General features: G+C 44.0%; 1 protein-coding gene across 1 annotated transcript; it reads right to left on the bottom strand.

Moving 5' to 3' along the window:
- TDRD6 (tudor domain containing 6) lies at window positions 1–13396 on the bottom strand. Its single transcript, XM_025183400.2, has 5 exons — window positions 6582–13396; window positions 5926–6074; window positions 4634–4723; window positions 3710–3770; window positions 1–138 (listed from the first exon to the last, which is right to left on the bottom strand). The coding sequence occupies exons 1-5, from the start codon at window positions 13321–13323 to the stop codon at window positions 59–61; spliced, it is 7122 nt and encodes a 2373-aa protein (XP_025039185.2). The 5' UTR covers window positions 13324–13396; the 3' UTR covers window positions 1–58.
- Between the last annotated feature and the right edge of the window lie 99 nt (window positions 13397–13495).

The raw sequence follows: 13495 nt of genomic DNA, 5'->3' as shown, positions 1-13495 counted from the left end.
GAAAGTACATGTTCATAAGACTTTGCTTCTCCAGCATGGCTCTAGTTAACTAGAAGCCTTACTCGGTGGCATTTTCAGGATTGCAGGACAACATATACGGATCATCCATTACATCTGAGCCACAATTAGCCCTTTTTTCTAGAAAAAGAGGAGAGAAAGACAGACATAAAAAATAGGACCATGAAGATCCAAACACACTTACACAATAATAGTCACTAAAAAGAGTGTGATCTGTATTTTTTTTAGAAACTGAAAAACTGTAGTACAATTTCAGGCCAACACTATCTACTTTATAGTCTTGTATAAGTTTAGCCCAAATAGTACTCATTTGAAAGATCATTGTGTACAATGAATAACTATCAATTATGACAAATGAAACTTTACTCAAAAGTGAAATGATTTACATGGACACACGTATGCAATGTTTACAAGACAAATCGCCAGTTTTGGGTTGTATCTTCAGTTTAAGAGATAACCCATCCACCTGCAGGTGAAACATGACAGTCACAGTAGGTACTTTAAAATGTAGTTTCAGATACTGTTTTACATCAATAAAACACTGATTTCATTAAATGTACAGTTTGTATCTGACATTCAGATACAAACTGATCCAGCCACCGAAACAGTATCTCCTTCAGTTTTCTGAAGTTACATCAGTAAAAAAAGTCATTAACAGGATTGAGTGAAACTGAGCAGGCCACCATTTGCAGACTTATATACACGTGTCTAAGATATTCCAATTTGAGCTCTGTCATACGCATGTGCACAGGCTTTTTTATAAACACAGAAAGACTGTTAATAGAACATTGCAGTTACAAACTCAAGAGTTAGGAAATGACAATATGAAGCTTACATGTGCACTTATGTATGCACAGTCTGATTACACAATTACATACTATTGTATCTACAGAAGCCTTACTTCAGTCTTTGCCAGGATGGATGGCGCTCAATATTTTGCTTTATTTTCATTGTCTGGTTAGACCTTATATACCACACATTATTCAGGCTTGCTCTGAAGAGAGGATTATTTATTCCTCTTTGGCATCCTTTGGGAATACTATATCCCAAGTTTACATGTGGGAAGTTGAGACAGAATAAGGCCAAAGGTATCACCTAATTTTGGGTACACGGAGATGCCTAGGGTTTGATTTTTCCGAGTACTTAGCATTATACAGCCCTCTACAAGTTAAAAGCCAGCTCCCATTGATATCAGCAGATGTGAATGCTCAACACATCAGAAACCAGGGCCTCAGTTTGGGCAGCCAGAAAACAAGGAACAGAATCAGCAATTGCCTGTTGAAAGTTTAAGAGCATATTAGAACAATACCAGCATCATGGGAACACTACTTGCACAGTCAAGGACAGAATCCAGTTATCCAGGATAACATTCTATTTCCCTGATCCCCAGACCGACTTTCTCTCCCTGCAAGGTGCTGCATCATTCATTACCCTCCTTTCAACTTCTGCAACAAATAATGCAGGACCTTACAGACAACAGTCTCCTTTACTACAAAATCCTAAGTTAAACCCCTTCATTTCAGAGAAAAAACAAAAACATATGGGCTATGTCTAGATTGCATCCCTTTTTCGTAAAAGGGATGCAAATTAGACGTATCGCAATTGCTAATGAAGCAGGGATTTAAATCTCCCCTGCTTCATTAGCATAAAAATGGCTGCCGCTTTTTTCCGGCACGAGCTTTGCCGGAAAAAAGCGCCAGTCTAGACGTGGATCTTGCGGAAAATAAAGCCTTTTCCGAAAGATCTCTTATCCCTCTTAAAATAAGGGATCTTTCGGAAAAGGCTTTATTTTCCGCAAGATCCACGTCTAGACTGGCGCTTTTTTCCAGCAAAGCTCTGTGCCGGAAAAAAGCGGCAGCCATTTTTATGCTAATGAAGCAGGGGAGATTTAAATCCCTGCTTCATTAGCAATTGCGATACGTCTAATTTGCATCCCTTTTACGAAAAAGGGATGCAATCTAGACGTAGCCATGAGGTTTCTTGTATTTTTTGTAAGAAAGAACAAAAATAAGAGAAGACCTGAAAAGGCACCATATGCTTCAGGTGATCAGTGATGGATACAAAACTTCCATGTGACAGTCATTACCACTTTACAAAGATTTGGGGGCCCTACAAGGCCAGATTTGGTAATCATGGTTCAATTCTCCAAATGGACAAGTATCCAAGATATAAGCTACTGCACAGTTACCACATTTGGCACCTTAAGCATAAAGGACAAGGATTTGACCAGGCATGAAACTATAACTTATTTTCCCTTAGGGGATGGTCTTTCTAGACAAGGCAATGTGGGGAAGCTTGCAATGTTACTACCAGTGTTTTACCTGCTACTGAAGAACGACCCCAAAATTCTTCCACAAGTAATAGGGACGTAAAATCTCATTTAATTGGTAAAATGGTTAACCGTATTGTTTAACCGTTAACCAATTGAAGTGGAGAAGGGAGAGGCTCCAGTTCTGCTGGAACAGCCCTCACCTGCCTGCTGCTGGGCTGGAGGGGCCTCCTCCTGCTGCAGGCAGGAGCTGCACCACCTGTTTGTCCCACAAGCAGGGTCTGCTCAGGGTGAGGCTTATTCACATCCCTAACAATTGCCAGTTAGTTCAACTACATTTCACAGCTATAAGTTATTCTGTTTATAGTATACTAGGGGGCTGCACTCCATCTGGCTGCTACACTCTCCAACCCTCCATTCCTCCTGGCTGCTACGCTCGCCAACCCCCTCCAAACAACCCCCAATTCTCATTGATTCCCAGTTGAAACAGCTCACTCCCCAGGTACTCCAACACCATGGTGGGGGAAGGGACAGGGAGGACTATGGTTCAAGGCCTCAGGCCAGACTGACTCTTTTGGGATTCCAGAGTTAGTGAATTTTGTGGGTCCTCCTAGGCTTTGGGGTGGGGCCAAAATGAGGGGTTAAGAGTGCAGAACAGGGCTGTCAGTGAGTGGGATAGAGATGGGGGTGCAAAGTCTGGCCAGGAGGGAGGGTGGAGGAGCAGGCTGGAAGTGTGGGGGTCTCAGTGGAGGATGTGTGAGGAGGGGGTGGAAAGGTCTTGGCTTGGAGGGGTATGAGTGAGCAGGCTGGGGGGAGTGGGGTTTTGGTGGAAGGAGGGTGGGAGGACTGGGGGGTACAGGATCTTGGCATGAGGGGAAGGGGGCACTTCTTGCTTTCATGCAGCTCCCAACATGGTACCTCAGGCACTGGTGCAGCAGGAAAAACCTCCAGGAAGCACATCCCTGCGCTACTGGGGAGAAGGGAAGGAAAGCAGCAGCGTGCGGAGCCATTTCTGGCTCTGCTTCTTTCCTGCAAGCCAGATCTGGCAGGGAGCCTTGGGGCTTTCTACCACCGCCTCCGCAGGAAGCCAGCGCTGGTGCTTCAATCTTGCGGGGTGGGGAAGGCCAGAGCACCAGCACAGGCTCCCTGCTACAGGGGTAGTAATGGGGGGCCTAGCTGGAGCTGCAGAAGAGCCATATTTGGCTTGGAAGCCATATGTTACCAATCCCTGCAGATGGGACTTTTGCAGCCAGAGAACGTGCGGACATCATTTTGTCGTCCGGTAGAAAAAGATTTTTTTTTATGTAGAGAGAGACCAGAATATCACGCTTTTAGAGACTTTAAGACGACGACAGGTACTTATCCATTTAACAATGAACTCTCCTGTCAAATGAAGTTTAGAAAGTAAAATTCAAGTACTACCTTTCAACTCCAAGTTCTCTGCTGCTAAGGAGTGCAAGTTATCCGTCACATGGAACGCTGTCTAAAGTAGAAACAAAACCAAGTTCTGTTGAAAAGGACAAAGGCACTACCCCAAAAGACTTTTTGTACCTGTATCTCATTTAAAAGTAGACTGATTTTTACACTAAACACTTAGGTATTTGTTCATACTGAGATATGTGAATTATTTTCCCCATGTCGACCACTAGAACTGGCTTGTATCCCTCTTATTTTTTCAAACCAGGAGGAAGACGCTGAAAATTGATTCCTCCACTTTCCTTGTCACAGATGCTGGTTATTGTGAAGTACTCTAGAATAATTTAATATTAAATTCCTGGACATATGTCTTGCCACAACAGCACTGTCCACAAAGCAACATAAAAATACTGGACTTCTTTAAGATAGTTTAAATTACTAAATAGTTATTAAATATTTTACACTACTCCTTATGCATTGTTTCTTTAAGTTCCTTGTTAACATAATATTTTCAGAACTGATGCATGAATAGCATAAATCAGAACTACCAAATCTGACAGCAATAACCAGCTTTCTGCACTTACTGGTATTTCTTCAGCTTAATATTTTGACGACTCACTTTCGATTTCATCTTTTTTTCCTGGAACTGGATTTCACATAATCCAGAATATTCCTCATCAAAATAGCTTGCTGAGGGGTAGCCAGTTCTACTCCACTCTTCAGTTGTTGTTGTTTTTAAAAGGAAGCTACAGTGTATCAAGCAGTTTGATGAACTTTAGCATTCAGATTTCCCAGATTAAGGTCTGTGTGTCTCTCTAAGTATATTAAACAACCCTCATGGTCACACAAAGTTTACAGCTCAAAACTCCAGACATTTGATTTATCTTTATTAGGTTTCCCAAATATTTACCAAGAGCAATAACACTGTACCTCATATGGACTCTTAGTCACATCAGGAATACCATTCCAAACATTCTCAGGATTCACTACTTCCTCATTGCCACTGGACAGATTCAAAACCTGTACAGATAAGATATTAACCATCGTATAGCAAGCACTACCAGTTATACAGCATAGAATCATAGAATACTAGGACTGGAAGGGACCTCGAGAGGTCATCCAGTCCAGTCCCCTGCCCTCATGGTAAGACCAAATACTGTCTGACCATCCCTGATAGACATTTATCTAACCTACTCTTAAATACCTCCACAGATGGGAGATTCCACAACCTCCCTGGGCAATTTATTCCAGTGTTTGACTACCCTGACAGTTAGGAACTTTTTCCTAATGTCCAACCTAAACCTCCCCCGCTGCAGTTTAAGCCCATTGCTTCTTGTTCTATCCCCAGATGCCAAGATGAACAAGTTTTCTCCCTCCTCCTTATGACACCCTTTTAGATACCTGAAAACTGCTATCATGTTCCCCCTCAATCTTCTCTTTTCTAAACTAAACAAACCTAATTCCTTTAACCTTCCCTCACAGGTCATGTTCTCTAGACCTTTAATCATTCTCGTTGCTCTTCTCTGGACCCTTTCCAGCAAGCAGTCGTTTCCCATTCTGTATGTGTGAAACTGATTGATTAAAAAGATTTACTAGGAGTTCTTGAAAACCTTTACATTGGTTCCTCAAGTACTCAATATAAATTCTATCTAGCAAAACAAGAGACACCTGTAATTATGTATTATAGACATCCAGAAGCAGCTAACAACACTAACTCCAGTATAAGTTCACTTTATTCACCCCAGGAATAATAGAACAAATGGTCTGGTAGCACTTTATAGACTAACAAAACATGTAGATGGTATCATGAGCTTTCGTGGGCATAGCCCACTTAACTCTGAATCACACTGTGGTTGTTCTTGCAAACTTTTGCAAATGAATGTTGACTTCATATGACTTTGCAATGTTATGAATAAAAATGCTGCTATCCTTTTTTTTGTAAGTTTACATTTTTATCAGAATACTGTACTGTATTTGCTTCTTTTTTTGGGTCTGCTACTGCTGCTTATGTACTTCTGGTTCAAGTGAACTGTGTGGCTGGCTGATCAGTTTGTAATTGTGAGGTTCTGCTGTAAGTGTTTTAATCTCTAACTGGAACCTCTCCAGTAATTCAAACATCTGGAGAAGGTAGGATGCACATGGGACAACCAGAGCATTTCTAATGTACATTAAATCTTTTTTTTTTTTAAAGACACAGAAAAGAGCTCTGAAGTCTTACTTACCCTAGTGCCTTCATCAGATACCTCCAAAATCTGAGCCTCACACCACTTCAGACTTGTCCACACCATACATTTGGAGCCAACAGCAAACCCTTCTAGACTGCAGGCATGCTCACTTTGCTCTACAAGATTTGAGAGTTCACCAAAGTTTGCTGTAACAGATTTAGACTTTATTAAAAAGTGTCAATTTAACTGCTTCTGCCTGCTGCTTTTCATGTCTCCATTTGTATATAAGAAACCAATCTATTTGTTAAGAAGTTAGTAATGGATAAGTTTAACACAAGACATTTACAGTTCATTACTAAAAATCCCAGAATGTAAGAGGATTTACGGGTGGAACACTCTCTCATGGACCACATAAAACAATCTGTTCATATAGTATTCTTTTGGAAACTACAGCACTCTCTATGCACCTTACCTCACCACAGTCTTCATTCCCCATCCCCTTCCCACAAGTCTTAGCTTAAGATCTAGACTTTACATTACAATTCTTTAAAAACAACAACAACAACAACACCACCACCACACACACCCCTCACACACTTCAAGTCAAGTATTTTTAAACATTTAAGCTAAATTTTGCATTTGGAACTACTGATTTTTAAAAGTGTTAGTATGCTGTACAATTTGAGACTACAGTATTTTAAAGAGGCACATACCTGCACCACAACCAGCTAAAATTGCATCTTGTTTTTCTCTTATTTCAATTTCTTCTTCTTCATTATCTGAGGGTTTAGACTTCAAGGACTCCCCACTCACAAAAGTGTTTTTATACTCTCTGTACACATCACACAAGTCTGGTTTAAATTGTTCTGTACAACTCTTCTCTTGCAGAGTTAGCCATTTCTTAAATTTTTCACCTTTGCTGCCATCTTGTCCTATAACACCCAGCTCTACAGGGCAAGGAGACATTTGCTTTAAGTCAGTTTTGGGAAACGAAAGCTGAACTGAAGTATCTGCAGAAAGCTCTAAAGTGGATGGTTCCAACTCCAACATGTTGTTCCTTGTTTCATTACCCAGAAAAGCCTGCACATCAGATGGCACCAATTCCAATCCATTTTTTCTTTCAGCAATAAGCAAAGACTGTATTGTATGTGACTCTGGTTCCAACTCCTTCCTAGCTCCACTAGCAAGTAAGGGTCTTACTAAGGTTGACTCCACTTCCAACTCAGTTGGTACATCTGTCATCTGATGAACTTCAAGCAAGTTCAAATCCAATCTCTCCTTAGTTTCTTCACCCAAGGAAATCTGTACCTCACAGGGTATTAGTTCAAATAGTTTCTCCTTTTCATCACCACAGATGGAGCCATCACTTGAAATATAGCCTTTTTCCAACCAATTTGCTCCATCACTGAATGAAGACACTTCCACCAATTTCAGGTTTGTTAAGTCCCCTGTTTCATCACCCAAAAGCTGTGCTTCAACTGATTCCAATTCTGACAATTCTTCCTTTGTTTCATCATTCAAGAAAGTCTGTATTTCTAGTGACTCCCGTTCTGGCACTTCTTTTGCTTTGTCACCTAAGGAAGGGTGCCCTTCAAGTGATTCTAGCTCAAGTATGAGCTTTTTTAGTTCATCGTGTGAAGTGTGTGTTTGTAACTGCTCCATTTCCAACAGATTCACATTTTCATACAGGGAATCCTGCATCTGAGATGGTGGTTCCAACAGCTTTCTTTCTTCGCCTAGGAAAGACTCTACTTCAAGTGATAATTCTAACATTTCTGCTTTGACTTTATTATTTTCTAAGAACTGCGTTTCAAATGGCTCAAGGTATAAGTCTCTTATTTCATCATTGGCAAATAACTTAGGTTCAGATATTTTTGGTTCTACATGTATCTTGGTTTTGCTATCACTCTCTTTTTCCAATAAATGATTCTCTACATCATTAAGTATTTCAAAATCGGTCTGATGCTCATTAGAAATTTTGAGAACCACTTGTTCTTTGATTTCTGCATTATTTAGACATCCATCGTCTTTAAGGTGAAATGGTTCTGCACAGAGCAAAGCATCCTGCAGAATATTATGTTCTTCCTCAGCATCTCCAATAGAAGCAGCAGCTTTTTCAAGAAAAACATGATCTGTTTCTGGACAGTCATTCTTTCTACTGAAAGTATTCTGAATGTTTGTCAAAGTCATACCAGCATCTGTGTTATACTTCCAAAAACATTCCATCTCCTCATTAATGTTTTTTCCATTACATTCCAGTTTCACAACAGATAAGGGAATTTCAGAAAAATTATCCTTTTGTATTTCCATTACTGTGACCTTTAGTAAATATTCTCCAGTCATATCATAGAACTTGTCTTTTGCTTCACTACTCCATGAACCCTTTAGCAAATTAAATCCAAACAGACAGCATGGAAATGCTTGAATAGGTATTGTAAGGAGTTGGTCAGGAATTTGTCTAATCATTTCTATACCAATACATTCTTCAGATCCATAATCCACATGTCTGACAGTTAGGTTGTTATCTTTCATGCTTCTAACTTCTGCTCTATAAAATTTTCCATCCTCACTATACTTCGCTATGCAAATATCTCCACTTCTAATATTTGATCTGAAGTCATCCACATTGCTTATTTCAAGTTCTCCAGTTTCCTGAAGGTTTTTTTCTAAGTAGTTTATATTTTCTGGGTTAGCCATTTGACACCAAAAGTTTTCTGGACCCTTTACAACAGTGACATAAGTTTCTACAGTCTGAGCTACCTCTGGAGTCTTCCAGAAAAGTGATTTAGTGTCAGCTACATTAGAAGCTTTACCTTTCTCATCAAAAGGCAGAGGTTCACACAGATGTGCCACATCAGCACCACTCTTTCTTCTGTGAAATGATTCTGTTGCACAAGATTCTTCTCTCATTGCAAAGGTTTCATTAATTAAATCCGCTATCATACCTTGCTCATCATAAAGACGTATTGCCCATTTGTCCTCAAGTTTCTCCACAAATTCACAGTTTATTTGAACTTCGCTTGTTCTTTCTGAAAAGTAACTCACTGCTTCCTGTGTCCAATCTGTAAGCTGTTTACACTGAACTCCAGCCAGCGAGGAATGAATACTCATAATTGGAACTGAGGAGTATTTTTCAAGCAGTTTGTTTATTTCACAAACATTAACTACAGAAGTATTGCCATAATCTATATATTGTACACTGATCCGTTCGTCAGATAGTTTTTCTTTTATTACAGCTCGATACCGTAAGTGGTCTTCTGAAAAAACTGCGCAAATTAAGTTGCCTACTTGCAATTGCTGTTGATTGAGACCCTCTGTTCCTGTTTTGTTTAATACTTCTGAAATACTGTTAAGTTGAGGTTCATCAGTTACTAACTGAATATAAAAATCTGAAGGGTTATTTACATGAGAAACATATACTAAAGTTTTCAGACCAGGCACTATGTTCTTTGGAGGCAGATCACATATGCTTTTAAGTGAAGAGAGTGTACTGTTTTCTCCTTCATTTCTAGTTTTAATAGTTGCAGGTTTAACAATACCAGACTTTGTGTCTTTGTTTATTAAAGGTAACAATTTATTTTCACCTACTTTTTTAGCGAAGAGAGTACTTACTGAGGGAAAAGCTTTGTTAGTGTTAAATCTTTCCACAGAGCCTAGAAACTTGGTTGGCAATTCTCTTTTTGCAGCAGGTTGGAAACATTTTACATCCTTACATACAGAATTGGTTTTGGTATTGCACTCTTCTCCTTGGATTTCAGATCGCCAAGTTTTAATTTCAGACTCTCCCATATGTGCTGCTGATGGCCTCTTGTTTTCATTCCTCACTTCTTTAGCATTTATGTTTTTAGAATGAAGAGTTTCATTTTCTACATATTTGTTAGACTCTCTCTCTCTTGGTAAGCCTAAACCTTCTTTCATTTTTGCATTAATTTGAATATTACCATCATACAGTTCAACTATCAGTTTTCCATCAGATTCTTTTGCTACCACTATCATCTTTAAAGGCTTAACCAAAACAGCTTTTTCAAACCATGTAGTCGCTTCTTTCGATACATTAGAAATATCAGATAGTGAACATTTTATGGCTTGCATAGGCAAAAGCAAGATATCATAGGCATCACTGGGTATCGGAATCAAATCTTCTTTCTTTACCACTTGCATATTCCCAAAGTCTACAAAGAAGACTTCCTTATTAGGCTTGGATTTCGAAACTACTCCCCTGTACCAATTATTGTCAGTATACCTTGTAAGAAATAGGTTTCCAGAGTTTTGTGATGTTTTTAAACTGTTCACTACTTTGCTTAATTGATTAATGTTATCTGTAAGTTGTTCTAGGACATTTGCACTTCTGGCAAGTTGGCAGTAAAATTTCCATGGGTTCTCAATATGTGTTATATAAATCTCTTCTTCACTTCCAATTTTGATGTCATGTGTAGAATAGTAGTAAGAGTGTAGCTGAACAGAAGATGCCAGAGGTTTCTGAGGTGGTACTGATCTCGCCAACCCTTTCTCAGTTAAGAAATGGCACACACTCTGAAAAGGAGTAATTAAGTCCACAACATTAAACAGTTCCTTATTGTTTAAGGCAGCTAGAGCAAATATTGTACATTTCAATTCCAATTGATTTGCTGCATCATCAACAAACTCCTGAAAAGCTAGGATTGCTTTTTCATCCCAAACAAAAGGATCCTGACCATTTGGTTGGATTAAGTTGTAAAGGCTGCATCTGAAAGCCTGAGCCTTTAGTTTCAGAAAATTTGAACTAATTGAGCAGAGATTCTTTACAGAAACCAGTTCCTTGTTCCCATAGTCAACATATATTACTTCTACCTGTTCTACAGAATGCTCTCCACTAATAATCAAAGCTCTGTACCATTTCTCATCCTCTGAATACTTAGCTAAACACAATGGACTTGGCCCACAATATGGCTGAACTGAAATCTTGCAATAATCCTGAATTTCAGCCATTAATGTCTTAAGTTCCTGATTGTTTCCACTCAACTGACACCAGAAGTAACCAGGACTTTCAACATAAGATATTACCACCTGAACTGTACAACCAACTTCCAGCTGACCTTCATAAGGAAATCCTGGTTTTATTTCCAAGTAGTTCTGTGCAAGAGAGAAGGGCAGATTTAGCTTTCCGTTATTTTTTCTCTCGGCAGGAGTGGAGTCACTCAGTAAATGGCAAGTTTCTGCAGTAGGCTGGGCTTTGGGTCTTAAAGGCACAGAGGGAATCAGCATTATATTGTCTCTTATTGTTTTGGGTTGCATGCCCCTCTTCCTGGCTGTTGAACTCACTAGCTCCTCCTCCCCAACAGGTTCATTGGTAGCCTGCCCCAGAGGCTCAGCAGATAACTTCTGAAGAGTCTCTGGAATCTCAGCACCATGGAATTTTGCATAGCCTGCTTGGGACAGGATTTTGCTTATATTTTTCTCCCCTGTTTGAGAGTGGTCAAGAACTTCAATCACATGCTTGCCAGCATGTGTGCCCAACATCTGGATCACCAGCTCTTTGCTCTTCACAGTCCTTCTAAAGTGAGCCACAGACTCTTTACTCCAAGTTTCTCCCAGGGGAGAGACATCTGCTAAACAGCACTTCAGAGCAACAGCAGGCAGCTCCCTGAATTGAGGCAGCAGCTCCTTCACCTCATACCAGTCCACAAGCTCAGTGTTGCCTCTGTCCACCAGGTGCACTTTCACCCCATTCCCCAGCACTTTGGTGATAAGGACTCGATAGTAAGCATTCTCCTTCCACTTAGCGCAGCATAGGGATCCCGGCTGGGGCTCCAGGACGATGCCGTCCAGCTTCTGGGCTCGGGAGTAGAAATCGCTCATGTTCCGCATCATCTGGTTGAAAGGCAGCTGGTGCTCCTTGAGCCGTAGCCAGAACTCGGACGGATCTCGGAGGAAGGACACCTGGGCATCGTAGAACACTCCCACCTTCAGCCGTACAACCGGCAGCGGGGCAGCGGCCGGGTCTCTCTGAGCCGCAGTTGCAGGGAGTACGCCTGGCGGCGGCTCTGGCTTCTTAGCAGGGGCGGCGTCCTCCTCCTCTTCCGGCTTCTCCTCCGCGGCTCCCTGCAGGAGGCTGTGGGCCAGGCAGCTGGCCTGCACGCCGTAGAGGCAGTTCAAGCTAAGGCCGTTCTCCCCATACAGGTTCACATAATAGAGGTGCTCGAAGGGGCTGTAAGCTTCGATGCGCGCGCTCACCGCCTTCCCCAGCAGCAGCGCCTTGAGCCCGCTAAGCTGGGACCGGGACCAGCCGCAGCCCCCGTCCGAGATGCCCTGCAGGGCGCATGGGTAGGTCACCACTGGCATGCGGAAACACTCCACCGGCAGGCGGCGCAGGTTAGCCCCGGTGACGAATTCTTTCCTGCCGTAGTCCACGCAGATCACCTGGGCCACCAGCCGACCCTGCGCCCCGGGGAAGATCTCCAGCAACAGCGCGCGATACCAGCGGCCGTCTATGCCGCGTGCGGCGCAAGGGGAGCCCGGTTTGGGTAGCGGATCCTGCTCCCGCCCGGCCGCCGCCTCGTACATCTGGTGCAAGGAGTCCGAGAGGCGCTGGATCTCCTGGGACAGGCTCTGCAGCTGGCAATAGACGCGGTGCGGGTCAGAGATCTGGGTCACCAGCACCGGCTCAGTTACCCCCACCTGCAGCCGCGGGTAGAAGTAGTCCAGGGGGGCCGGGCCGGGATGGGGAGCGGTAGCAACAGAGTGGTGCTGAGCTGAGGCAGAGTCGGGGGGGTCCACTTTGGACTGACAGTGCAGGCGGGACGCGGTCAGGCAACGCTTGAGCAGGGCTCGGAAGCAGCTGGGGGTGACCTGCTTGGCCAGGCCCAGGTGGTGCATCTGGGCCAGCAGCCACGGCAGCTCGAGCAGCACCAGGCGCTGCGGCATCAGCACCTCCCGCACCAGCCCCGACACCTCCTTGGCCTGTAGGTAGCCGAGAAACTCCACGGCGCCCGCCGTCCAGCTGGCGGCCGGCTGCTCCCCTCCGCCCGTCGCGGCCGCTCCGGCTCCCGGCGGCACCAGATCGGCCAGCACGCAGCCCAGCACCTCGGAGGGCAGGTGGAAGAACTCGTCCCTGCCCCGGGCCAGGTAATAGGCGCCGGCCGCCACCGTGCGCCCCTCGTCCAGCAGGAAGACTCGGTAGTGCTGGCCCTGGCGGCTCACAACCCGGCAGCGGTGCCAACGGTCCCCCACCTCCACCAGGCACAGGTCCCCCGGGCACAGCCCGGCCCCCGCCGCCGGCCAGACGGCTCCCGGGGCGCCGCCCAGGCGGGGCCCGGCCTTGGCTTGGATGTCCTGGTGCAGCCGGGCATACTCCTCCCGGCGCTCGCCCAGCAGGCCCCACAGCCGCACCAGCGGCACCTCGGGGTGCACGTCCACGAAGGAGACCCGCAGGCTGACGGTGGTGCCGGGGCTGGGGATCCCGGGCACGGAGCACATCTCGCCGCCTCGGCCGCGCGCTGGCGGCCGTTCCTCTGTGGCGGGGGGGGGGGGGGGGGGGGGGGCACGTGACCACCCCAAACTGTCCCGCACGAGGCCGGTCAGCCACGCCAAGGGAGCTGCCCCGCCATAGGCGCTCCTTCGTCACGTGACCCTTCCCGCCGCCACGGCG

Source organism: Pelodiscus sinensis, chromosome 3, assembly GCF_049634645.1.
Source record: "Pelodiscus sinensis isolate JC-2024 chromosome 3, ASM4963464v1, whole genome shotgun sequence".
Lineage (NCBI taxonomy): Eukaryota > Metazoa > Chordata > Testudines > Trionychidae > Pelodiscus > Pelodiscus sinensis.
Note: the sequence above shows the minus strand (reverse complement) of the source record. Positions and strands in the feature narration are given on the sequence as shown.